Source organism: Sorex fumeus, unplaced genomic scaffold (assembly GCF_029834395.1).
Source record: "Sorex fumeus unplaced genomic scaffold, SorFum_2.1 ptg000019l, whole genome shotgun sequence".
Taxonomy (NCBI): domain Eukaryota; kingdom Metazoa; phylum Chordata; class Mammalia; order Eulipotyphla; family Soricidae; genus Sorex; species Sorex fumeus.
Genome location: NW_026606076.1, coordinates 41,135,247 through 41,162,803, shown reverse-complemented (window position 1 = coordinate 41,162,803; position 27,557 = coordinate 41,135,247). Strand labels below are relative to the sequence as shown.

Genomic DNA, 27,557 nt, shown 5'->3' with positions numbered 1-27,557 from the left:
GGGAATGTGGCCAGGTGGATAAACCCCTCCCTGTGGCAGGCTGGGGGGGGGGTCGGCGGTGGGAGAACGGGTGGTCAGCCAGGGTGGCTCTGGGGAAGAACGACGGTGGTTGGAGCATCCCTGAGGCAGCAGGAGCCAGGAAGGGGGTTGGGGGGGGAGAGGAATGATGGGCTCCTTGCTAGGATGTGCCGGCCCCACACGCGGTTCGTTCTAAGGGTGTGGGGTGGGATGGGGTGAACCCCAGTTTGGGGTAGAGAAGGCGGACAACAGGGCCCGGGGGAGGAGGGAGATGGAAGCCAGTCGGACCCACTGGGCAGGTGTGTGTGTGGGGGTGTCCCTCTGGATCCAGGAGGGTTGGGATCTGGGGGGTGGGGCCGGGGCCCCCATCTCCCCAGTCTTGTAGGAGGAGCCTCGCCTGGGCAGGGCAAAGTGCCCTGATGAGCCGCCAGTGGGCTCAGGGGGGGCCCTGGAGGCCGTGTGCTGTGAGGCGTGGCAGTTATCAGCTGAGCAGACCCCCCAGAGCCCCTCTGCCTGGCCCCAGTGGTGCACACAGGCCCGTTGACACCCCGCTCGTGGGGTACTTGGTCCCGGGTATGTTCCTAAGAGTGACCCCGCGTCCCCTTCAGAAGAAGAAGGAAAAAAAAAGCCTAAAAAAAAATGCCGCCTCTACCCCCCAAATCCTGCAAGTGATTTCAGGCCAAAGGAAATCAAACAAAAAACAGCTTTCATGCAAAATAACAATAGTGGGGGGGGGGGGGCTCAGCTGGGGGACCCTCCCTAGTAAACCGGAAGTCATGCTCCTCCCTGCGACTCCCTCCACCCCACGTGCACAGTGGCTCAGCAGCAGAGCTGGAATGTGGCGCTGGGGGGAGTGGGGGGGGCTGAATGCTCCCCCCTCCTAGGCAGCCCTGCGAGTGTGGGGGTCCCGCGGGCGGGCGGGCGGGCAGGCTATGGCGTGTGCGTGCCTGCCCCGTGCCTCACCAGTTTCGCCAAGACAGCCGGCAGCCGGGGCACGGGGCCCACCCCCCAAATCTCTGCCCATCCTGGACCCCACCGGGGGCCAGGGCTTCCGTGGGGAGGTACACGGATCCTGGGCTCCCCATGAGCGTGCGTGAGTGCGTGCACGCCAGGAAGGCGGAGCTACAGGCTTGGGGGAGGGGGCGTGGGGGGTGCCGCACGCCTCCCACCGCAGCTCTAGCAGGGGGCGACAGGGCAGACAGGCAGGCCGACAGGAAGGAGTCTTTGGAGCTTGGCAAATGGAGGGGCTTATTGCAAAGGAGGCGCCAACCTAGCCGTCAGCGGAGAAGATGCAGGTGGGGCGGACGGGGCAGGCCTGAGCCGACCCCCCCCCTCCCGGGTCCCCACACCCCAGAGCTTTGGGGGCGGGTGCTCCCGGGAAGCTGGGGGGCCTGGGGAGGGGGGCTCACTCGGCCTCCCTGGGCACCTCGGAGGCGTCGGCCCGGCAAATGGGGCATGTCCGGTTGGCCTGGCAGGGGAGGGGAGGGAAGGGAAGGGGTCATGAGTCAGAATCTCTCCCTCAGAACCCCAGTCCCGGGTCCGAGCCTCTGACACGACCCAGCGGGGCGGTGAGCACTTTACCCGGTCTGTGGCTGCAACCCCAGGTCCCCAGTTCAATCTCTCTGTCCCTGTTGGCACCACATCCAATTCCTCCCGCCCCTCTCCACCCCCCCCACCCCCGCCATGCCAACAGGGGTCACTCCTGAGCACAGAGGCAAAAGGTGGGTCAGGGTACGCGCAGTCACGCGGCTTCCTTACCTTCAGCCACTTGTCCACACACTTGGCGTGGAACTCGTGGTTGCACGGGAGAACCCGGAGCAGCTGCCGCGCCTCGAAGTCACTGAAGCAGACGACACACCTGTGCAAGGGGGGCAGTGGAGTGTCACCCCCAGGGCCCCCCCATCATGCCACCACGACCCTGCCCCACCTCCCCCCGCTGCTCACAGCGTCTGCTCCGACTGGTGGCTGTCGGGGTTGAAGCGGTACGATGGGAGTTGCTCAATGTCTGCTTTGGTGAGGCCCCGGGGCTTGGCATCTCCCAGCCGCTCTGCCAGGTTCAAGAGGGCCTGCAGGCAGCAGAAGGAAGGGGCTTGAGCCAACTGGAGGACCCCCCCACGCTGTTCAGCAATCCCCCTTCCCCCGGCAGACGAGACTTCCCGGGCACCTCATAATTTTCCATCTCCACGTCGTCCACATCCAGGTCCAGGCTGATGGTGGGCCCCATGGCTGTGGGGGACATTGGCAGCATCGAGCTGCGGGGAGAGAAGGCGAGAAGGGGCCCAAGTCAATGAGCACCTGGGCCAGGGGGCGTGGCTCAGGTGGCGGGCGTGGCCACACACGGGGCGTGGCTTCTAGTTGGGGGCATGGCCAAGCCAGCTGAGGGTACTTACAGGAAGTAGGGCAGGAAGCTGGGGTAATAAGGTGGTGGGGGCGGCGGCGGGGGCGGTGGGGGCAGCGGCTGCTGCAGGCGGTATCTCTGAGTGCTCAGCCTCCGGGGCACCATGTGGGGGTACGGCTGCAAGAAAGGGGGGGGTTTGGGAGCCAGGTCAGACCGGGCCCATCCCCAATTCCACTCCCTGAGCCCCCGCCCCGCCCCCCACCTCCCGGGCTGTAAGTGGGCACTCACCACGCCGAACGGCAGCTCCGGGTGCAGTGCATCGTGAGGCAGGTAATGCAGGGGCATGGACGGCGACAGGGCCGGGCCGGGGGCTGAGGTGGGGTAGGGGAAACCCCCCAGCGGGTGCTGGTCGCCCCGCAGGTCGACCTCACTGTCCAGACGCTGTAGGGGCCCGGAGTCAGTGACGTGGGATCAGCCTACCAATTCCCCGCCTCCCCCATCCCATCTTGTGGGGACCGCCGCTGCCCCGTGTGTGTCTCACCATCCGCGGGTGCTGAGCCTGCAACGACACGAACTGCCCCAGGGGTGCCATGTGGGCCGGCTGTGGGTGTGGGGCGGGCGGTGGGGGGTGCAGGATGTAGTGGTCACTGGAGATGAGATGGGGGTACGCCTGGTAGGGTACTGGGAGCTGCTGGACCGTGCAGGTCTGGATCAGCTGCTGAGGAAGTGTGTGGGGGACGGAGAGACAAGCAGGGGTCTGCACATGGCCCATTCCACCCTGTCAAGCTTCTCCCCTCTCCGTGCTCCCAGGGCACCCCCCAACTCCCCTCAAGGCCACCCCCCAGTTCCCAACCCCAAATCATCCAGGATAGATCCAGAGGTTCCCGGGTGGCCCAGATTGTTCAAACGAGGAACCCACTTCCCTAGACAGGGTTGGGGCTTTCAGTGGGGCAGGCATGGGAGCGGCATCGGTGCTCTTACCGGGGGTGGGAGACAGCAAAGTGGGTACTGCTGCCCACTGAACATCACGGAGCATGCTGGCAACTGCTGGGTACTGCAGCCAGGGATGTGCTGGCTGGCAGGCAAGGGAAAGCCCTGGGTGGTCACCGTGGTGACCGTGTAGGACAGAGGGACGGGGCCCTGGTGCACCTGTGCAGGGAGAGACCCGTGCACGAAGCTGTGGGAGGGCTGCCCTCCCCCCAACAATTGGCTCTAGACAATCCACATCTAGAACCAGACAGATCCTGCCTCCGCGCCCCCAACACATCTGGTTCAGACCAACCTCAAGCAGCTCAGGCTCCAGGGCCCTCCCCGAGGCTCTCCCGTCCAGCCAGGTGGGGCTCTGGGGGACCCCAGGAGCTGCAGGAGAGCCGCCCGTTCCCCATCCCCCATCCCCCATCCGCAGACTCCACTTGCCCGTCTGGGAAATGGGTCCAAAAGCACCACCATCCCTGCCTACCTGTTCGTGGAGATCAACCATGAACGGGCTCTGCTGGGAGGCTGGGTGCAGCATTCGCGGGCTCCCGCCGGCAGGAGCCAAAGCTCGGCGCTCCTCTAGGACACGGACTGGCCGAGGCGGCACCTGCTGGAGGGACAAAAGTGCTCATCTTGGGCAGGCGGAGGCCCCAGGAGGATGGAGGGGGCTGGGGGTCGCTCGGCTCAGAGGCCACCAAGCCCCTGAACGCCTACCTTTCCCAAGGCCGGCTTCTGCAGGGAATCGTGGCTGACCCACCGGCGCAGACGGGGACCACCTAGTCACTGTCAGTGCCCATGGTCTCATCAGGGGCGACAGGGCGGTGGAGGGGCGGGGCTGGGGCTCGCAAGCCTAGAAGGAAAAGAGGGGGTCAGTGAGTTCTGGCCACGGACACAGGCCACGGCGGGGTCCAGGCCCCGGGCAGAATCCCCAACAATGCAAGGTGCCTCAGGACCACTGGGAGTGACCTTCCCCTGAAAGGAGAAGACGAGGGTAAGGTGCTCACCGTGTATGTGGCTGATCCCAGTGGGATTCCCAGGACCTCATGGTCCCCAACTACCACCAGGAGTGACCTCCCAGCATCCCTGGTGTGGCCCAAATCTGATTCCATTAAAAAAAAAAAGAGGCTGGTGCAATAGTACAGTTAGGGAGGATGCTAACCTTGCTTGTGGCTAACTCGGGTTCGATCCCAGCACCCCAGATGGTCGCCGAGCCAGCCGGGAGTAACCCCTGGAGCCCAGAGCCAGGAATCAGCCCTGAGCATCGTCAGGTGTGACCTGTCCCATCCCCCCAAAAAAATAATCAAATGAAAAAGGATCATGATAAAGGAGAGGTTCGGTTCCTTGCCCTCTTAGGGGTGGGGCTCTGGGAGACCCCAGGATCCCTCCCTTCCATGTGGCTGACGGCAGCTAAGCAGGCTGACCCGGGTCTCCTGACCTGGTGGTGGTTCCAAACCAAGGCCAGCCAGAACTCCCGAGAGCTGGAGCGATAGTACGGCGGGGAGGGCGTTTGCCTTGCACGCGGCCAACCCAGGTTCGATTCCCAGCATCCCACAGGGTCCCCCAAGCACTGCCAAGAGTTATTCCTGAGTGCATGAGCCAGGAGTAACCCCATCGCTGGGTGTGACCCAGAAAGAAAAAAAAGAAAAAAACAGAACCCTCTCCAGAGCACACCCCCAAGCCCCAAGCATCACTCAGCTCCTCTTCAAGGTGGGGGGCAGCCCAGCTGCTCCCTAGAGGCCTAAGGGGAACCCCAGGGCGCCTGGCTCTGGGCCCGATTCCCCCACCATGAGGCCCTTGAAGAAAAAAGGGAAGGGAGGGTGGGGGGGCTTATTGGGTTTCTTCGTGGTGAAAAATAAGTATTGGTAAAGGGAAATGTGATTGATATTTGCATGACCGAGACCTAAACCTGAAAGCTTTGTAACTTTTCCCACAGCAATTCAATAAATAAATAAAGAATGTTAAAAAAAAAAAAAGGGAAGCGAAAAAGGCCGGAAGGAAGCGTTGGAGGAACGGGGTGCAGAGGCGAGGCTCCTGCGGGCAGGGAGGTGCTGGGGCCCAGGTAGGGGAGCCGCAGCTCTTGTGAGAAGGCCCTGGAGACACAGAGTCTGGAACCTTCCAGATTTTGAACATTCCTGGGAAGGACCACTCCGCCCTGGAGGCCCCTCCAAGTGTCCCTCAGTGGAAAACGGCAGAACAGCCACCTGGGCCCTCAAGAGGGGGCCGCCGTGCTGGGTTGGCTGCATGTACCGAAGTCCCGTCCTTAGTATGATGTCTTTTTTTTTTTTTCTTTTTGGGTTACACCCAGCGATGCTCAGGGCTTACTCCTGGCTCATGCACTCAGGAATTACTCCTGGCGGTGCTCAGGGGATCCTATGGGATGCTGGGAATCAAACCCGGGTCAGTTGCATGCAAGGCAAATGCCCTACCCGCTGTGCTATGGCTCCAGCCCCAGAATGATGTCTTCTTATTCTGTGCTAATGGGGTACCCAAAACCAGAGTCTCACACATTCAAAATGGTTCTCTTCGCTGAACCTCCTTCGTGGTCGCAGGTTATTTTACACCAATTTCCCAGCCACTGCTCTGAACTCCACTTCCTTCCTGCCATAAGGGGTCCAGAAACATGCCAGAAGGCCCCATTCCCAGCAAGGCTCTGGCAGCTAGGAGAGCAGGCCTGGACCCTGGGCCCAGGAAGTGAATCTGACAAGGACTTGGACCCACGCATCACCCACCCCCAGGACCAAGCATTCAAGGACAGACCTTCAAGTTTCAGCTTGCTGCAAGTGGCATCTATCCTGACCCCAACATCGGGACACCTGCGTCTTTACATTACAGGCCCAGCCACTGAGGCAGAGAGAGGAAACCTCTTCCACCAAAACAGCAGCTGCCGGCTACCCCAGATCTTAGGATGGGGGTCTCTAAGAACTGGCAAACAAGGGTAGCTAGATTTGTTTCTCCGTGGTGGGTATTTTTGGGTTTTGTTTTGAGGCCAAATCCGGCAATGCTCAGAACATTTTTTTGTTTGTTTTTGGGTCACATCCAGGGATGCACAGGGGTTATTCCTGGCTCATGCACTCAGGAATGACTCCTGGCTGGTGCTCGGGGGACCCTATGGGATGCTGAGAATCGAACCCGGGTCAGCCGCGTGCAAGGCAAATGCCCTCCCCGCTGTGCTATCACTCCAGTCCCCAGTGCTCAGAACTTATTCCTAGCTTTGTAACTCAGGGATCATCCTGGCAGAGCCGAGGGGGGTACCAAGAATCGAACCTGGGTTGGCTGCGTGTATGGCGGTAGCCTTAAGCCCGGTCAGCCAGGTTCCATCTCCCTCACGTGATCTGTCTTTTTATTTTGCTGTGCTGGGAAATCCAAACCGGAATCTCACACATTCAAAATGGTTCTCTTTCCTGAATCTCCTTCCTGGTCTTGAGCGCTCCAGGTTTTTCCCCCCCAACTTCCCAGTCACTGCCTCAGACATCCCAGGCACCCCAGATCCCGAAGGTTGCTTCCTGCAACCAGAGTCCCAGCTGCATTCCTGCAGGCACCCCCCCAGAGCACCCCTCAGGTGGGGAAACTGGGGCCCAGAAAGAACAGATCAAAGTTCCCAGGCCCATGGGGGAATGAGGGGGCCTGCCCGAAGCCACCTTCAAGGACAGCTAATCCCCCCAAAAAAGGGAAATAGCACTGAAGTCAGACACCAGGACCCGAGCAGGGTCTGGCAGTGTGTTTTATTATTTAATTGCTTTTTTGGTCACACCCAGTGATGCACTGGGGTTACTTCTGGCTCTGCACTTAGGAATCACTCTCCTGGCGGTGCTCGAGGGACTCTATGGGATGCTGGGAATTGAACCCAAGTTCGGCTGCGTGCAAGGCAAACCGCCCTACCCACTGTGCTTTGGCTCCAGCCCCTGGCAGCGTGTTTTAGCACTCCACCTGGCTCTCTCTGGAGCTCAGGCTCAACTCCTGGCTGTGCTCACGGGGCCATATGGGGTAACAAACATCAAATCCGGGTCAGCCATGTGCCAGACAAGTGCCCTAGACACTGCTGGACCATCTCTCCCAGAGCAGGCTTTCTTCAAGGCATGCCGAGTCCCCTCTCCACAAGGGGCTGGGGAGGAGGTTCAGTGTGAGGAAGCTGACAGGCTGCTTCCTGGCCCCAGCCACAAGCAGAGATCAGAAGTCCCAGCTTGAGCAGGCTAGGGAGGGGCCCCTGGTTTGGGGAAGTGAAAATCCTCTGTGGGACCAGAGGTGGCACGCAGGGACACACCCACTTCCAAGGAAGGGGGGGGAACACCCCACACACAGTGATAGGAGAGCAGGTAGGAGTTGTTTGCCTAGCAGGTAGCAGACGGGGGCTCCATCCGAGCTTCACTAAGGACTAATTCCTGCGTGCAAAGCCAGGAGTAACTCGTGAGCATTAGCCAGGTAGGGCCCCCAAAACAAACAAATAAAACACAAAGGAAGGAGCCCGAGATCCAGAGAAGCAGAAACAGGTCCGGGCACGTGGTTGGGGAGATGGCCCCAACCATCAGCACCGATACCCCCTCCCCACCAAACACCTAAATTCCAACTCCAGTCCAGGCTTTGCAGGCGATTCGGAGCACCCTCTTGGGGGAGTGGGGGGGGCGCACACCTCCGTGTAGACACGCAAGGAGTAAAAGCAACAACGTGCTCAAGGTCAAGACCATTCCAGGTGGCACCCGCGCCCGCATTCCCCCTCTCCAGATATGGACCGGGAGGTGTGCAACCACACCTCCCCCGCCGAGGTCCGGAAGGGCCGGGGTTAAAGGGGACTCAGTGACTGCGGGATCCCCTAGACCTAAATCCAATCTGGCCTGCAAACTAGCATCCGCCCCAAACCTTGGCTCTAGGGAGCACCTGCTTTGCCGCATGGCGGGGGGGGGGGGGCGGGGGGCAGGTTAGGGGGACCGGGACGCGGGAAGAGGGTGGGTGGCTGTTTGCAGAAACAAGGAACCCTTTTGATCTGGGCAAGGCAGAGAGCCCTGGGGAACTTCGGCAGATTCGGGCAGAAGAGGAGCTTCCTTCCAACCACTCCTGCCCTGGGGGGGGGGTGTTCTCAAGCACGCGACCCCCACCCCACCCCACCCCGGGAGCGAGAGACGCTCCCCAAGAGAGACGCTCCCCAAGTGGCCGGTGGCCCCGGGAGACGTTTGAGGGCTGGACCACTGGCCCGGGTCGGAGAATCCTTTAACCTGCCCCAACTCCCAGGATGACCTTGGCCATAGGAAATCGCTCCTGGGCGCCTCAGTTAGCATAACCATACAATGGGGGTGACCATCCCTCCTTCCGGGTGCGCCGAAATCAAAGTAGCAGCTAGAAGACCGTGGGGGGTGGGGGGGTGAGAAGAAGGGGGTGTGTGGTGTGTGTGTGGGGGTGGGGACCCGCTGCCTCCAGGTGTCCACAGGAACCAGGGAAGACAAACTGGGTTTCCCGCGCCCACCCCCCCAGGGCCAGGTGCAAGCTGGAGGTGCGTGGGGGAGCAAAGGGGCGAGGCGCGACCCCCGCTCCTCTCCCTCTCCTTCTCCCCTCCTTTGTGCGGGGCTCCTGGGGCCGCGGGAGGCGCACGGCCCGACTGCGGCGGGCGCGCTGTGACTTTAAGAGCCCGGGCTCCGGGACCATGTGCTCGGCGTGAGACAAAAGCAACAACAAAGGAAGTGGCGGCGCAGGGGGAGGGGGCGGCTCCTTCCTCTGCACCCAGAGTTCTCAGCCTCGGGAGACCCAGACCCCGGCCCCGGCCCTGCCTGGCGCCGAAGGCACCCCCCACCCCGAGTCTAGAGGTATCGCCCTCGACCCCCTCCCTCCCCAAGCCACCCCACCGATTAACCCCTGCGGGGCCCAACTCGACCCAGGCGCCCCCCGCCCGCCCACTCCAAGTCAAAGGGGAAGGGGAACCCGAGTTTCCGCAGACGGAAAGACTTGGGGAGACTCTGGCTCAGACTCACCTTCACACGTTGAGTCCTTTGTTTCCGACCTTAGGAGCCGCCAAAGCGGGGCAGGAGGGCAGGGGGGCGGGGGGGGCCAGCCAGGACCCTTTAAGAGCCCCCCGCCCTGCGGAACAAAGTGTTCCCCTCCCCACCCCCCGGTCCGGGGGCGGTCCGGCTCCTTCCGGGGCCCTCTCTCTTTGTTGTCCGTCCGACGGCGGCGTCCGCCTCGCGAGGCCCACGCGCGATCCGCCTCTCTCGGCCCGGCCCTCGGGGGAGCGGGAGGGGGCGCCGGACGCGGCCGAGCCGGTGCGCAGCTGCCGGCGGCTGGCCCTTTAAGAACTGTCCGCGGCGGCGGCGGAATGTAACAAACCCCACATTTGATTCACAACATTCGAAGCGGCGGGGTCGCGCGCCGGGCGGGAGGGGGGACCTCGCGGGGGCGCGCCGGGAGGTTTCGGCAAACAGGAGCCGCTGGCGGCCCCGCCCCCCGAGGGGCCCGGGGAGCCAATCACGCGCCGCGGTGGGGCACGTGACCGGCGAGCAGCCATCTTGCCAAGCATTCCACCCCCCCTTGTTCAAAACCCTCCTCGCCCCCACCTTCGCACTTAAAGGGACCGCAGCCCGAGCGGTAGGCGAGAGGCGGGGCCACGTGGCCCGACCTAAAGACGGGAGACCCCGGGAAGGGCAGCGCGCGCTCGGCTGCAGCTCGGACTCGCTCTGCAAACCCGCGAGCCTGAAGCTCAAAGTTTCCCTGCCCGAGAAATGGGTCGCGGCGGCGGAACCGCATCTCGAGACTTACTGTGTCATGGTCGCGGACGCCGCACCATCTGAACTGCAAAAAGGGCTGACTTTCGACGGGACAGGGGCGGCTTCTGACGCCAGCCCGAGTGGTTAAGACGATTCCCACAGCCTTAGCCCGGCAAGCTCCCTGGAGATGACGTCAGCCCCAAGAGCCGCTGAGCCGCGATGACATCATGGCCCGACCGCGCCGCGGCTCCCTGTTTATACTACGCGGCAGCTTTAAAAAGCGGGGACCGCCCGGATTGCTCGGCCGCCCAATCGCGGACGGCCCATGCAAATGAGCTAACGCCTGCCGCGCACTTGGATTGGCCAGCTCGTGCTGACGTCACAGAGATGTTTTTAGCGCCTCGCCCCCAGCGTGGCTAGGAAAAGGGGCGGGGAACAGTCGCCAGCTCCGGCTGGTTAGGAAACTGGCTGGGATGGGCTGGCCAGGACCTAGGGGCGCCTTTGGAGTGCTCGGTAGCTCAGGGGGACTGGGGAACCAAATGCAATGAAGTTTTTAATTTTGAACTGTGCTCCCAAGCAGCTCTGAGACATAGGAATTACTACTACACCCTTCGCAGTTTAACAGATAGGTAAAGAGGATAAATCGGGACTCTGCTAACCCAGGTCACAGAACTAGGAAACATAGCGCTGCAGGTATTTGAACCAAAGCCCCAAACCTAGGCTTGCTTGGTTGTCTGCCCGTTGCAGCCCTGAGCAGACACGCTACAAAATAAGAACTACCTCCAAATTCAATTGTATAGGTCAAAAAAGAAAAAAAAATCAGCAATATTCTAAATAACCCAGGAGTTGGGTACGGATCCAGAAAAGAAAGATGCATGCAGGGAATCAGAAACTTGGCTTCTCTGGATGAACCTGGAGTGCCATCGTTGTGATGGTGAGCCTCTAACAAAAGACAAAATGTGAATGGGGCAAGCTGTTGGGGGTGGGGGGGTGAGGTGTGTCCGCGTGTTCAGAGAGATGCTTTGATATATTTCATAAACCCAGATCAAAAACATTCCCTGGGGGCCAGAAAGACAGTACAGAGGGTAAGGCTCGAGCGCACATGGTGGACCAAGTTTGATTTCCAGCATCCCAGGAGTTATCCCTGAGTACAGAACCAGAAGGAAGCCCTAAGCACCCGCGACGAGTAACTTACCCCCCCCCCCATTTTTTTTTTTTTTTGAGAACAACAATTTTTTTTTTTTGGCTTTTTTTGGTTTCACCAGCAATGCTCAGGGATTATTCCAGGCAGAAAGCACTGGTTGTTGCTATTCCAGTTAGATCACGTCACCCAATACAGCTGGGTGTGACCAAAAAAAAAAAAAACACATTAAATAAGAGTGTTAACTATGTACCCATCTTTACAGTCTAGAATATACAGTATCTTTGAGAGTGAGTAGGATGTCCATACAGGAAATTTACAGCAGGAAGCAGGGAACCCTGGGAAAGAGAACTGGGTTAGGAGAGAGATTTGATTTATTGTCTTTTGTTTGTTTGTTTTGGTTTCTGGGCCATACCCCAGCAATGCTCAGGGTTTACTACTGGTTCTGAGCTCAGGAATTACTCCTGGCGATGCTGGGAAGACCCTCTGGGATGCTTATTTGATAATCCAGGATCAGCTGCATTGCAAAGTGGGAGCCTTATAGTATATTCTCTCTCCAGCCCTATTGTCTGCTTTTTGACATTCACCTTGTTTGTTTGGGGCCATACCCAGGGGATTCTATGAGGAGCCAGGGACTGAACCTGGGTTAGCCATGCGCAAGGTCACCTGTGCTATTCTCTAGCCCTGGACTTTGGTTTTAAAAACCAATAACGGGGCTTTTGCTGCAAGCCCATGTGCTCCCTTGAACGCCTACCTCGCTTGGTTGTCTGATTCTTTGTGTGCCTTTTTCCACTCTGGAGAAGACTGTGTTCTGTCTTGAACACGTACTTCTCTGTACTTCTCTCTTTCTCTCCCCTCACACCTTTTTAAATAAGTTACGATAAAAATGTTCTCGCTTTACACACACACACACACACACTCTCTCTCTCTCTCTCTCTCTCTCTCTGTCTCTTACACACACACTCTCACAATAATGGGAGCAGACAAGAGTCCAGCAGGGAGGGTGCTTGCCTTGCATGTGGCCAACCAGGGTTCCATCCTGGCATCCCATAGAGTCCCCTAGGCCCACCAGGAGTGACCCCTGAGCACGGAGCCAACATTACTCCTGGAGACCTCAGGACCCTGTGTGTAAGGCAGATTGGCTGTACTACCTTTAGTCCCTCCCCTCCCTCCTATAGTCCTTGCCACCTTTCATTATCCCTGACTATATAAAAGCCATCTGAGCCATAACAGCAGGTAGGACACTCGGCTGACACAGACCAACTCTGATTCAATCCCCAGCACCCTAAGTGGTCCCCCAATCCCCCAGCAGGAATAATCCCTGAGCAGAGCCTGGAGTTAGCCCGGCCTGCCCCGGTGGGGCCCCAAACAAAACACAAAAGCCTGCCCATATTTGACCTTTTTTTTTTAAATTTTGCTTTTTGTGTCACACCCAGCGATACTTAGGGGTTACTCCTGGCTCTGCGCTCAGGAATTACTCCTGGCGGTGCTTGGGGGACCCTATGAGATGCCAGGGATCGAACCCAGGTCAGCCAAGTGAAAGGCAAACGCCCTACCCGCTGTGCTATCGCTCCGCCCCCCCCCCATATTTGAAAGGGAGATAACTTAATCCCAAGTCACGGTTCCCCCCAACAGCACCCAGCTCTCGGCTTCTCGGACTCCTGCTCCCCAACACCCCCAGGGCCCCAAGAAGCAGCTCTGACTTTCCTTCCTGCCACCTTCCTGTCTTGGGCACAGCCGGCCAGCTGGCCGGGCTTGCCGTTCCCTCCCTTCCTTGCCTGCTCTCTTCCGGTGTTTTATTTCCTTATTTTTGGCTTTTTGGGTCACACCCAGCAGTGCTCGGGGCTTACTGCTCGCTCTGCACTGAGGAATTACTCCTGGGACACACGGGATGGGGCGGGGGGCGGGGGGTAACTTTATGGGATAGGGGGGATCGAACCCGGGTTGGCCGCCTGCAAGGCAAAGGCACTACCCGCTGTGCTATCATAGCGCTGGGTCCCTCTTCCTTCCCGGTGTTTACAAGCTTTCCCCAGTTTGTAAGGAAACCAGGCCTGCGTCTGTGAACTCCAGACTACATGTGCCCAACATTCCAGATTTCACCCGAGAACGGATATCACAGGAGATGCATTGCACTCATTGTTCTGGTTGTTTTTATACTCAGTTGATACTTTTTTTTTTTTTTGGCTTTTTGGGTCACACCTGGTGATGCACTGGGGTTACTCCTGGCTCTTCACTCAGGAATTACTCCTGGCAGTATTCTGGGGGACCATATGGGATGCTGGGAATCAAACCCAGGTCAGCCGCATGCAATGCAAACACCCTACCCACTGTGCCATCACTCCAGCCCGGATACTTTTTTTTTTTAAAGGCTTTTGGAGGGGGCAGAGAGAAAAGGCGGCAGGAGAGGAGCTTGCCTTGTATGCTCCACCAGCAATGCTCAGCGGCTCAGGCATTACCTGGGAGACCCCTGCAGTACATGGAAACTTTTTCTTTTTAGTTAAAATTTTAAAATGTTATTGGGGGGGGGGCTGGAGAGATAGCACAGCGGGTAGGGTGTTTGCTTGCACACGGCCGACCCAGGTTCGATTCCCAGCATCCCATAGGGTCCCCTGAGCACCACCAGGAGTAACACCTGTGCATCGTCAGGTTTGACCCAAGAAAAGCAAAAAAAAAAAAAAAAAGTGATTTAGTTATTTGGTTTTGGGCTCTGTGCTCAGGAATCACTTCTGGTGGGACCATATGGGATGCCAGGGATCGAACTTGGGTCAGCCAGAGTCACATCCCTGGCACCCCATCTCATCCCCCATGCCTGCCGGGAGAGATGCCTGACTGCTGAGCCAGGAGTAAGCCCTGAGCACTGCTGGATGAGGCCCCCAAATCAACAACAACAACCTGAGTAGTACTGGAAAGGTGCCTCCAAGAAATAAAAATTTAAAAGGATTCACATAATGACTGCACCCCACTTTTTTGCAAAAAAAGAAAAAAGTCTCAACATAAAATCTACACTGGGCTACAGAGAGTTCAAGGCTTTGCCTATAGGAGATCCTGGGTTAGATCCCCAAAACTGCATAGGGTCCCCTGAGCACCCCATCAACCACACCCTGGCACTGAGTTGATAAGGAGTTGCTGAGCGCTGCTAGGAATGGCCCCAAATCTCAAAATTAGCTACAAGAGGGCAGTGAAAAATCGTTCCTGTCATGTCTGGGGATGGAGCCCAATATGAGTGGATATCAATATCTTTTTTGGGGGGAGTGTCACACCTGGCAATGCACAGGGGTTACTCCTGGCTCTGAACTCAGGAATTACTCCTGGCGGTGCGCGGGGGACCCTATGGGATGCTGGGAATCGAACCCGGGTTGGTTGCATGCAAGGCAAACGCCCTACCCGCTGTGCTATCGCCCCAGCTCCATGAGTGGAGATCAATATCCAGCACATCACAATCAAGTACAACCACATTCATATTCAAGACTTTTTTTTCCTCTTCCCCTGCCCGGGCTCATAAGGGGATTTTTGTAGCGTACGTGCACTTCCCCCAGCGTCCACTAGGGTGCAGGGATGCTCAGTATGAATCAGCCTCACGCCATCGCGCGAGGCTCAGAGAGGCGCAGGGACCAGCCCAGCAACACACAGCGAGATGACCTGACTTCCTTTCGCCTTCCAATATCGACTCCTCTGGTCCGATGACTTGCCATTTGTTAGGGAGCACACCCCCTGAGGCTCACGGGCTCTTTGCGTTAAGGGGCTGCTCCTGGGGGGTGCTGGGGATCTTACAAGGGTATCCTCCATGCCCAGCTTGTTCAAGAACCCTCCCTGGCCCTCATGATGACATGCCCAGAGGCCACCAAGACTTGAACTCTCGGCCAACCAGAATCGCATCCCCGGAACCCCATCTCATCCCTCAAGCCTGCCAGGAGTAATGCCTAAGTGCAGAGCCAGGAGAAAGTCCTGAGCACTGCTGGGTGAGGCTCCCAAATCACAACAAATCTCTAGTCCCTCTGCTAAAGGAAAAAACTTTTCATGTCAATTTTCAAGCTTCTACCCCAAAGCTATCAATGGTAGGGATTGAGAGGGCATCCCAGGGGCTGGGGGCTTGTCCCGTCCCCCTCCTCAGCCAATAACCAACATTTGGACTCAAAAGATGCCATTGCTTCCTAGACCCCTCAAACCTTCCTCCCCAGAGGCAGCCTTCTGGGCTGAACAGAGAGATTTCCTGAGCCACCCTAGGACACACAGCACAGCCTGTGCTAACTTCACCCCTCACCGTGGAGGGTGAGGTGCCCTGTCAAGGCAGGTCTGGGGGGGCTGAAGTGATTTAGTACAGCGGGTTTGCCTTGTACGCCGCCGACCCAGGTTCAATTCCCAGCATCCCATATGGTCCCCTGAGCTCCGCCAGGAGTATTTCCTGAGTGCATGAGCCAGGAATAACCCCTGTGCACCACCAGGTGTGACCCAAAAAATAAATAAAAGTAGGTCCGAATGCATGCCCTTCACCCTTGAGCACCACTCATGGGTGCCTCCGAAAAAGAGCAGCAGGGACTGAATCACAAGTTCATTGGGTAGGATGCTTGCTTTGCACAAGGCTGAACTAGGTTCCATCCCCAGCATCCTATATGGTCCCAAGTCCACTCAGGGTAATTCCTGAGTGCAGAGCCAGGAATAAGCACTGATTACTGCCAGGTGTGCCGCCCCGGCCCTTCCCTGCAAAAAAAGAAAAAGAAAGAAAGAAAAGAAAAAGGAAACAAAAGAAAAGAATGCATGCAAGCTGGTGCAGATGGAAATCAAGGGTTAAGAGGTCCCCTACAGCATCGTCCCTCCATCGTCCACAGCTTTAAGACTGTGGGGCAGTCGCCGGGTCTGCTGAGCTGGGATAGTAACAGCGGTGGCCCATGGCAACTGCAGTGACCAATGGCATTGCCTAAACTGCTGTCCCGTTCCTCTGTCAGCTGCCGAGGGAACAGGGGACAGGCCACGCGGAAGGATTAACGCCGTCTGACGCCAGTTTCCAGGGCCAGCCCAGGCTCTCTGCCTGTCACTAACTTCAAGGGAAGGGGGTGGGCTTGGGGCGGGAAATCAAGGTGGCAAGTGGGGCTGAAACCCCCAGCACCCAGTAAAGTGCACCTGCAAGGCTCACTGTGTGGGCACCGACGGTACCACCTACCAGCAACCGCCCCGCTACCCCCGTCCAAACGCACATCCCAGTTTGGACTCGGCTTGGTTCCTTCCCGCCTGCAGCCCTGTAACCCCTTAGGGGCTGCAGAGCAGGAAGCAGAAACCCCACCGTGCAGATGCAAAAGGGGGTTCTGTACAAGGGATGACCCAGAATGATGAGTACCACCGACTCCTCCATCCCTCTCCCTCTCTCCACTATCTCCTCTACTCGGATCCCCCTCACAGCCTTTCCAGGCTCCCAGCCTCAACCCCACGGCGGCTTCCTCGCCCTCCGGCAACGGAAGCTGGGTGACCTTGGACAAGGCACAGACCCTCTCTGGACCCCCGACATCCTGCAAGCAGTAACGATTGCTCTGGAAAGACGCGATCGGTTCCCCAACTCGCAATCGCTGCAAGGCTGGGGGGGGGCAATCTAAGATACTCTCATTTTCCGGAGGCTGGCACCTGGACTGGTTGGTAAAATGTTTGGAGACGGAGGGCCGAGTAACTGCGCGGACCCCGTTTCGGAGTCATCCCAGCGACTGGGCCGGACCTGTAAGCCAGGCGACATCGGGCGTGACGATCTGCGCATGCGCGGGGCGCGGGCATGCTGGGACTTGTAGTTCCCAGGCGCTTTCCCAAGTACGACGCTTGGACCCACCAGACGGAGCGATGCGCAGAGCGGCTCTGGCTCCGCGTCCCGGGGCAGCGAGCTCCGGGCCCTGCGGGCCGAAAGCCCTCGGCTGCTCTCCGATCTGGGGGCGGCAGCCGCCCTTTGGCGCTCCGTCCTTACTGCTACCGCACCTGCGGTGTGCACAGAGCCCGGCGTTACCTGGGGCCGCGGCGGGGCTCCACCCTCACCGGGCGGCCGGCGCGTCGCTCCGGCTGCAGCCCGGAGTCTCGGTCCCGCTGCGGCCCCGGCGCTGCTCCCTGCAGTGGAGGCCTCCGCGGCTATCAGCCCCGGGTGGACATGCGCGCAAGCGGCGCCCACGCCGGCGGCTCCGCTGCACCCCAGATCCCGCTCCCGCCCGCTCCGTGCAATTCAGGTGGATCCCGGCGCGGGCGGAGCGACCGGCACCGAGTGGGGGTGTGGCCAGGATGGGCGTGGGCGTGGCCAGGACGGGGAGTGGGCGTGGCCGGAACGGCGCTGCGGGGCCGTGCAGGCCACGCCCACACACCGGCCGGCGGCGAAGGGCGTGCAAGGGCGCAGCGCCCCCGAGCTGGGCACCCCGCGGTGCGCTTGTAGGCGCGTGACCTTGGACCAGACTCCGGACTCCCACTCCGAACCAGTGAAATTGGGGAAGAAGATACGAGCCGCTCCTTGGAAGCTCAAAGAATCTTAGTTTGGGGGTCGGAGCGAAAGAGCTGTATCCCTGGCACCCCACCTCCCCTCACAGGGTCCCCTGAGCACAGCCAGAAGTGATGCAGAACCAGGAGTAAGCTCTGTGCTTCGCCTTGTAAGATCCCTCCCCCCCCACACACACACACACAAAAGAATCTTACTTTGTTCTCCCTCCCAGGTTTAGATTAGAGTATTGGGGTGTGGGGCCCGGAATTTAATACATAAAATAGAGACTCAAAAGTCAGTTCAGTTTGGTTCTCCCTTTGGACCACGCGCTGGAAGCCTCACTTTGCCTCACAAAGAAATGCAATGCAAATTCTTTCCGGAGGTTGGGAATCGCCGGAGACAAGGGGGCGTGTATGTCCAGCGCTAGTGTCAGCTTGGACTAGAGAGCGGCTGATACTGGCTCAGGTCCCGCACCCCCAGTCCCAGAGGGGACCCCCAGCCGCTCTTCCTCCTTGAGCAAGTCAGACCCGCGAGGACTACTGCTCCCAGCGTGCCGCGGTCCAGCTGGAGCATGCCGGGAGTTGTAGTCTTTCCAGCCCTCGCCTCGAACCTCCCGCTCAAGACTCCGTTTTCTCAGCTTGGAGTTTGGTTTCCTCCAAGAGTCCTCTGCTGCGTTTTGGTGAATTTATTTATTAAGTTATTTGATTAGCTTTTTAAAGAATTTTTTTGGGGTGACACCCTATGGTGTTCAGGAACTATTCCTAGCCCCCTACTCCTGGTTGCTCCCAGCCAGCCTGGGGAACCACATGTGGGGCAAGTAACCCACGTGTTTTTTTTTTTTTAATCCACAAGCTATTTCCTGGGCCCTGATTGGTTGATTTAAATTTCAGTTTCTGGTGGTGAGAAGATATAATGGTGATGGGATTGGTGTTGGAATATTGTCACAGTAACTGTCACTGTCCTCCCGTTGTTCATCGATTTGTGGGCCCAGTAATGTCTCCATTGTGAGAATGGAGTCTTGTTACTGTGTTTGGCATATCGAATACATCATGGGTAGCTTGCCAGGCTTTGCCCTGCGGGCGAGAGACTCTCGGTAACTTGCCGGGCTCTCCAAGAGGGGCGGAGGAATCGAACTCGGGTGGGCCAGGTTGGCTGCATGCAAGGCAAACGCCCTACCTGCTGTGCAATTAATGTGATCAACTCTATAAAAAGAAAGAAATTTTCCATTTGTTGAGCTCTTAACATACTTCAAGCAAGACAGGTTTTAGAAGAAACAGTATCTTTTAAAAATTAATTTAATTAATTCATTTTGGGTTTTGGACCACACCCGGTGGTGGTACTCAGGATTTACTCCTGGCTCTGTGCTCAGTACTCTATACTCACTTCCTGTGGTTTCCAGGAACCATATGGGATGCAGAGGATTGAAGCCAGGTCGGTGGTGTGCAAAGCAAACACCCTACCCGCTGTACTAGCTCTGACTTGAATAGTATTCTCTTTAAAGTCTAACCACCCAGTGACAGAAAATTATTATTTCACGTGACACCTGCTTTTATTTTTTTATTATTTTTAATAGCACTGTAGCACTGTCCTCCCGTTGTTCATCCATTTGCTCGAGCGGGCACCAGTAACGTCTCCATTGTGAGACTTGTTACTGTTTTTGGCATATCGAATATGTCACGATTAGCTTGCCAGGCTTTTGCCATGTGGGCACGATACTCTTGGTAGCTTGCCAGGATCTCCGAGAGGAGCGGAGGAATCGAACCGGGGTTGGCCCAGGTGGGCTGCGTGCAAGGCAAGCGCCCTACCCGCTGTGCTATCGCTCCAGCCCATTTTTTAATATAAATTATGTATTTATTGTTTTTTGGGGGACCACACCAATAATTCTACTGGCTCTGCGCTCAGGAACAGTGCTTGTGGAACCATATGCTGTGCTGGTGATTCAACTCTGGTCAAAGTCATGTGCAAGGTAAGCCTTACCTTGGTGACATCTGCTTTACAACTAATTGTAGCTTTTATTTTATTATTTCCCTTTTGCCACAACCAGCAGTGCTCATGACTGACTCCTGGCTCTGTGCTCAGGCATCACTCTTGCTTAGGGTATCCTGTGAGGTACTTGGGATGATCCCGGCATCTGCTATGTGCAAGCCAAGCCCCATATCTGCATATATATATATATATATATATATATATATATATATTCTCTCCCATCCCTGTCACTTACTTTTCAACAAAATTTTCCTCCCATCACAATTATATTACAGTCTAATTTAGGCACAGAGCCTGGAGTAAAACCTGAGCACTGCCAGGCGCAGCCTCCAAATCAAAGTAAAATAAAGATAAGGTCTACTTACTGGTATAATTTACAGATGTACGATTAAAAGAACAAAGCTTATGTATAAAGTGCAATGAAGTTCTTTTGTACTCACTTTAATGTAATCATGACCTTTGGGGCCAGAGAGATAGTACAGTGGGTAAGAGGCTTGCCTTACGCTTCGTTGCCCGGGGTTCAATCCCCAGCATCACACTTGAAGCCCTGAGCCCCATCAGAAGTGATCCCTCAGTACAGAACCAGGAGAAAATCCTAAGCACCACTGGGTGTGTCCCCCGTCCTCTCTCTTCAAAAAAGCATCCTAAAACCCTAATCTAGAACTAGAACACCTTTATCACTCCAGAAAGCTCTTGCATCTGCCAATCATAACTATCCATCAATTCCTGTCACTCCAGAATGAACCTTAGCCATTGGATGCAAAGCATAAGTCCATCCCAGTTCCAACCAGTTTAATTTGTTTTTGTTTTACTTTGAGGGGGGCCCTGGTGGGGGGCGAGCTTGGGACCACACCAGCAGCGCTCAGCCCCTAATTCCTGACTCTGGACTCGGGAGTGCCCCCTGGCGGTATTTCGCGGTACTATATGCCGCACTGGGGATTGAACAGGGAACAATAGATCTGATGCAAGGCAAACACGCCTTATTATTTATTTATTTATTTATTTATTTTGCTTTTTGGGTCACACCCAGCAATGCACAGGGGTTAATCCTGGCTCTGCGCTCAGGAATTACCCCTGGCGGCGCTCAGGGGACCATATGGGACGCTGGGAATCGAACCGCGGGCGGCCGCGTGCAAGGCAAACGCCCTACCCACTGTGCTCTTGCTCCATACCCACAAACACGACTTATATTCTCCCTCCAGCCCCCAACAGATTCGTTTTCTGTTTTCAAAACTTCATTTAAGCGGACTGACTGTAGAAATGCCACAGCTTTGCGGCAGCCTTACCCTTCATATGTGTTTGAGGTCCAGTCTGTAACCTTTTTTTTTTTTTTTTTTTTTGCTTTTTGGTTTTGGGGTTGCAAACCAGAGATGCTCAGGGCTTACTCCTGGCTCTGCACTCAGGAATCAACACTGGTGGTGCTCCAGAGACCGTATGGTGCTCGTGGGACCTTAGCGGATGCTGGAGATCAAACTCAGGTGGGCTGCGTCTAGGGCAAAGGCCCTGCCGGCTGTCTCTCTCTGGCATCTCAGTCTGTTACTTTTTATGTATACTGTCTTCACCGGGATAGGTCTTGGGATACAATTAACATCACTTAAAGAGGCTTGAAGCATATTGAAACATACACCTTAAAAAATATTTCCCAGGATGAAACTAGGGAACACATCCCCTGTGCTAGCGTTCATACATACATACATGGTTGGGATGACACCATGGAAACTCGACTCAGGGGCCAGAGCGATAATGCAGCTAGCAGGATCCTTGTCTTGCACTCAGAGATCGCTTCTGCTGGGGCTCAAGGGGACCCTATGGGGTGCTGGGGATCAAAGACAGGTCAGCTGTGTGCAAGGCAAGCATCTACTTGCTGTACTCTCTCCAGCTCCAAAGGACAAATAAATTTTTATGATTTATTTGCTTAACCAGGGATCAACCCCAAAATCTCATACATGCAAGGTATTAACCACTAAGCCACCACCTTCTCTGGAAGTTTATTTTTTGTTTTGTTTTGTTTTATTAGGCCATAACCTATAATGCTCAGTGGTTACTCCTGGATCTGCTCAGGAATCACTCCTGGTAGTGCTCAGGGGATCTTGTAGGATGCCCGGGATGGAACCCAGGTTGGCCACGTGCAAGGCAAACGCCCTCCCCACGGTACCATCACTCTGGCTCTACTCTCGAAGTTTTTAGGATCAAATTTTTCATTTTGGTTTGCTTTTTGAGCCACCCTTGAAGGTGCTCAGTTCTTACTTCGGGCTCTGTGCTCAGGAGTCACTCCTGGGGGTGCTCAGAGGACAGACGGAGTGTCAGGGAATGTAACCTGGGCCAGTCACATGCAAAGCAAAGTGACCTACCGGCTGTACTATCGCTCTAGTCATTAGATATGGGATTTTTTTTGTTTGGTTGTTTTTTGGGCCACCCTGACCCTGCTCAGGGCTTAATTCTGGGTCTGTGCTTAGAGATCATTCCTGGTGGGCTCGGGGGACCCTATGAGGTGGCTGGGCATCAAACCCGGTAGGCCACGTGCAAGGCAAACGCCCTGCCTACAGCACTATCGCTCCCGCTCTGAAAACGGTCCATTTAAAAAGCATAACATTAGGAACTGAAAAAATAAAGCGGCTGTTTTCTGTTCTTGCCCTTTGTTACTCTTGTTAATTTCACGCCTTAGTGGCTTACCGGGTAAATGACCTCCCCAAATGGCCAGATGTTTCTAAGAGCTGTCCATAAATAACATTCCTACAGAAGGAGCACAAACAGAATTTCATTAGGCTCCAGGACAGGATTCAGCTGAATTTGCTGAAGGGCTGGAATTTGCACACAAGCTACTCATTACAATACTAAATGCTTACTCCACCTCCCTCGCTTTAAGTCTCCGCCCCTAATCCGACAAGGAAGCCGCCGGGAGTGCTGAATGTCTGAGCATGCTCAGTTGACCTTTTCCTGAAATCTAGTACTCCTAGGCTACAGTTTTCAGGAATAGAAATAACTTCCTGCAAACACCATCGTCTCTCATGAATATGCATGTTCTCGTGAATATGTATGTGCCACCTGCAAACAAATACGCCGGTAGTTCAACAATTGCATGTGTGGGTAGTCCTGGGATTGACCTTTCAGCATCACCAAAATCCCGACCAATAAAACCACCCACCATCTGTCAGGGAGACTGTTTTAGGGGTTCACAGAAACCTTCTTGTTCTTGGCTCATGCAATTGAACAATACGCTCAAAACTGATCGCCGACATGGGGAGGGGTGGGAGTGAGGGCCAGAGAGATAGTACAGCAGGTAAGGTCCTTGCCTTGCAGGCGGCCTAGCCGGGTTCGATCCCCGGTACTCCCTATAGTGCCCCCGAGTCCCACCATGAATGAGCCCTCAGGGCAGAGCCAGGAGGGAGCCCTCCCAAATGACAGCAAAGCGCTGGGTCTAAAGTGATCCTAGGACACCTGTCTCGCACTAGGTCGACAGGGTTCGATCCCCAATACTCTATAGCGTTCCTGGAAGCCACAGGAGTGATCCCTGAGCTCAGAGCCAAGAGTTAAGGCCTGAGAACTGAGGGCCCCTCATACGAAGAACAAGGTCTGACTGTCTTTCTGTCTTCATGGCTGTTCACAAAATATAGCAACTGCTCCCTGCCACCTTGGAGGTAGGGAGCTGGCAGGGGGGTGCAATACTTCACCCAAGATGCCCCAGGGTAAATGATGGAGCCACCCCCCCTTTTCTTTCTTTCTTTCTTTCTTTCTTTTTTTTTAAAGTTTTTTTTTTTTTGTCTTTTGGGGTCAGATCCAGCAATGCTCAGGGATTACCTGGCATTGCTCAGGGGACCATATGGGATGCCAGGGATTGAACCCGGGTCGGCCGCATGCAAGGCAGATGCCTTACCTGCTATACTGTTGCTCTTCTTCTCCTTCTCCTTCTCCTTCTCCTTCTCCTCCTCCTCCTCCTCCTCCTCCTCCTCCTCCTTCTCCTCCTTCTCCTTCCCCTTCTTCCTTCTTTTTTTTTCTTTTTGGGTCACATCTGGTAATACTCAGGAATGACTCCTGCTAGTGCTCAGGGGACCCTATGGGATGCCAAAGATCAACCCCCAGGTGGCTGCCTGCAAGGCAAGCACCCTACCTGCTGTACTATGGGTCCAGCCCTGGGGTCCACCCTCCTTTCTGCCTCACCACCAGGCCCCACTCCCTGGAGACACCCTCGAGCCTCTTACTCAGACCTGGATCATCAGGGTCCAACCTGGGAGGTGTTTGGGGTCACCTGGGGATCAGCAGACAGGTGCCCTGGTGACAGACAGGGACTCACAGACCAAAACTGGGATAGGCAGATACAGAGCAAAGGTCTGGGAAGGACAAGAAAGATAACATGGTGTGTGTGTGTGGGGGGGGGGGGGGCAGGGGAAGGTGCTTGCCTTGAGTGTTGCTACCCTGGTTTGATCCCCAGTACGACATATGTTCCCCAAACCCCCACCAGGACTGATTCCTGAGCACAGAGCCAGGAGGAAGCCCCGTGTTTAAATACACATAATCAAAAATACACGTTTTAAAAATGTTCGTGTTTGGGCCTCACCCTGTGGTGATCGGGGATGATTCTTTATTTATTTATTTATTTATTTATTTATTTATTGCTTTTTGGGTCACACCTGGCGATGCACAGGGGTTACGCCTGGCTCTGCACTCAGGAGTTACTCCTGTCGGTGCTCAGGGGACCACATGGGATGCTGGGAATTGAAGCCGGGTTGACCGTGTGCAAGGCAAAGGCCCTACCCTCTATGCTATCTCTCCAGCCCCCCTTCTTTTTTGGGTCCCACCCAGCGATGCTCAGGGCTTCCTCCTGACTTTGCAGTCAGGAAGTGCTCCTGGCAGTGCCCGGGGCACCCTACAGAAAGTGGGGCCAGGGTGGGGATGGGGGAATCGAACCAGGGTCAGTCACAAGCAAGGCAAACACCCTCCCCACTGTGCTATAGCTCTGGCCCTCAGGGCCTACTCATGACTCTGTGTTCAGAGATCACTCTTGGCGGTGCTCAGGGCAGCTTATGGGAAACCGGGGATCAAACCTGGGTCAGCTGTGTGGAAGGCAAGTGCTCTCCTCGCTGCGCTATCCCTTCGGCCCCCAACAATATAGTCTTTTTTGTGTGTGTGTGGGCCACACTTAGCGATGCTCAGGGGTTACTCCTGGCTCTGCACTCGGGAATTATATCTGCTATACTTTCTCTCCAATAAAAGACAATATGGTCTTTTAGCCGTGGGGCAATGTACAATACATTATCAAGTACATCCTCTCCAGCATTTATCCCATCTTGCAAATCTGAAACTCATTAACTATCTAACAATAACTCTTTTTCTCTCCTTCCTTAGCTCTTGGCAGTCCCCATTTATTATTGGAATCAATAGTTAGCCCCCCCTTTTTTTTTGCTTTTTGGGTCACACCTGGCGATGCTCAGGGGTTACTCCTGGCTCTGCACTCAGGAATTACACCTGGCGGTGCTCAGGGGAGCATACAGGATTCTGGGAATTGAACCCGGGTCGGCGGCGTGCAAGGCAAATGCCCTACCCACTGTGCTATCTCTCCAGCCCCAATAGTTAATCTCTTGTGTTGGCTTATTTCCTTCAACATCACACTTGCTTTTTCATTTCCTTTTCTTGGGTTCAGGGCGATAGCACAGCGGGTAGGGTACTTGCCTTGCACATGGCCAATGGGAATGGAACTTTCACATCCCATAAGATCCCCCAAGCATCACCGGGAGTAATTCCTGAGTGTAGAGCCAGAAGTAATCCCTGAGTATCATCGGGTAGGACCCAAGAAGCCAAAAAAAAAAAAAACCCATAAAACATTTTTCTTTTCTGTTTTTTGACCCACACCCATCAGTGCTCAGAGCTTACTCCAGGCTCTGTACTCAGGGATCACTCCTGGCAGTGCTCGGGGACCTTGTGTGCTAGGAATTGAATATAGGTCTACAGTGTGCAAAGCAAGTGCCTTATCTGCTGTGCTATCTTTTCTTTTTTTTTTTTTGGCTTCTTTTGGGTTATACCCAGTGATGCTCAGGAGTCACTCCTGACTCTGCACTCAGGAATTACTCCTGGTGGTGCTGGGGGATTGTATGGGATGTGGCGGTTCCCATATGCTATGGCCGTGCTATCACTCCAGCCCCCGCTGTGCCTCATCATCCAGTCACATGCAAGGGAAGGGCCCTAACCACTGTACTCTCTCTCTGGCCCCTGAGCATCCTTCCTTGGCGCGCACCAGGTCTCATTCTCTGCACTTGGCATTGCTTCCCTGGAATCGATCTCATGAAGTCTATGACTGGGAACAGGACTGAGTCCACGTAGTGTGTGGACTCGATGACCAGGATTATATCTGGGAGTGGAGCGGGGGGGGGGGGGGGGGGGTGCGGCTGGAGTGTCCCCATGCCCGTTAGACAGTCACTGCATTGTAATCTAACCCGATGGGAGAAATAGATAAGATGTTAATGGTGGTGAGTCAGGCGTGGACACTCCCAGGGGGAGTCACCCTGGGGTGACAAGGCACGGGCCGGGCTGTGTGCCCTGAGAGAACATTGACCTTGATGCCCTCCCAGCCAGGCCAGAACTGGGTGGGGCTGTGATCAGCTTCAGCGCTGCCGGGAATAGACTCTGTGACTTCATCCACCCAAGAATCCTGGACGCTAAGTCATAAGTATCTCATCCTGATTCAAGGCAACTTGGAGGGGCAAGAACTCGGGGAGGTTTAAGAGCTGGGAAGGGCCCAAGCAGGGCTGACTCACTCCAGACTTTCTTTGCTTTTTGGTTTCTGGGCTATTGGCTAATGCTCAGGACTTACTTCAAGGGGGTTTGCACACCGCAGGCCTGCGTTTGATCCCCAGCACACAGGGTACCCTGAGCACCGCCAGGATCATCCCTGAGTACTAAGCCAGGAGTAAGTGCTGAGCACTGATGAGTGTGGCTCAAAAAAAAAAAAGAAAAGAAAGTGATGTGTTGTGGGTTTGGACATTTTTTTTGCTTTTTAGATCATTTGGGGCTGGACCGATAGCACAGTGGGTAGGACGTCTACCTTGCGTGCAGCTGACACCGCCGACCGACCCGAGTTCGATTCCTCCGCCCCTCTTGGAGAGCCCGGCAAGCTACCGAGAGTATCTTGCCCGCACGGCAAAGCCTGGCAAGCTACCGGTGAAGTATTCAATATGCCAAACACAGTAACAACAAGTCTCAAAAAAAAAGAAAATGGAGATGTTACTGGGCCCGCTCGAGCAAAATTGATGAACAACGGGGAGGACAGTGTTTGTTTTTAGATCATTCGTGGCAGACTTGGGGGACCCTGAGGAATTCTGGGAATGGAACCCCGTGGCCATGTACAAGGCAAACACCCTCCCTCTGGGCTATCTTTCCAGCCTCTTTCTTTCTTTCTTTCTTTCTTTCTTTCTTTCTTTCTTTCTTTCTTTCTTGTTAAATATAGGAGTCCTGCTATTTATTCAGCCACTGATTAAGCTGACTGAAGCAGGCATGAACGCCGCATTATTTTTTTTTAATTTTTTATTGAATATCCATGAGATAGACCATTACTACTCTATGATTGGGTTTCAGTTATACAATGATCCAACATCCATTTCTCCATCAGTGTACATTTCCCACCACCAGTGTCCCCCATTTCCCTCCACCATCCCTCACCCCTCACCCCCCTACCTTCAGCCTTCCTCCATTTTTTGTGCATTGTGGTTTGTAATACAGATACTAAGAGGTCCAACGTGTTTGTTTAGGGAATTCAGTATTTTTTTCAGGATGATAAGTCCAGCCCCTTTCTTGCCTCCTTCTCAGCCTGTACTCCTTCCGGGTCATCTGGGTGGGGGGTGTAGGGATGGGGCTTGGAATGACAGGAATTGTAGTCCAGACAGAACAGGTTCGCCAAGGATGGAACAGAAAAGAAATGTTTGGGGTTTTGTTTGTTTTTCTTGTTCTTTTCTTGGATATGCAAATCCAATCTTTATTTTGCTATAA

The 27,557-nt window shown here is 55.4% G+C and overlaps 1 protein-coding gene across 1 annotated transcript; it reads right to left on the bottom strand.

Moving 5' to 3' along the window:
* Positions 1-1,331: 1,331 nt before the first annotated feature.
* On the bottom strand, positions 1,332-17,388 carry RNF44 (ring finger protein 44). Its single transcript, XM_056113128.1, is given in 10 exon segments — positions 1,332-1,486; positions 1,777-1,876; positions 1,963-2,084; positions 2,183-2,270; positions 2,409-2,533; positions 2,645-2,797; positions 2,898-3,071; positions 3,338-3,505; positions 3,816-4,181; positions 17,139-17,388. Coding segments are annotated over 9 exon segments (1,314 nt in total). The 5' UTR covers positions 4,137-4,181; positions 17,139-17,388; the 3' UTR covers positions 1,332-1,423.
* Between the last annotated feature and the right edge of the window lie 10,169 nt (positions 17,389-27,557).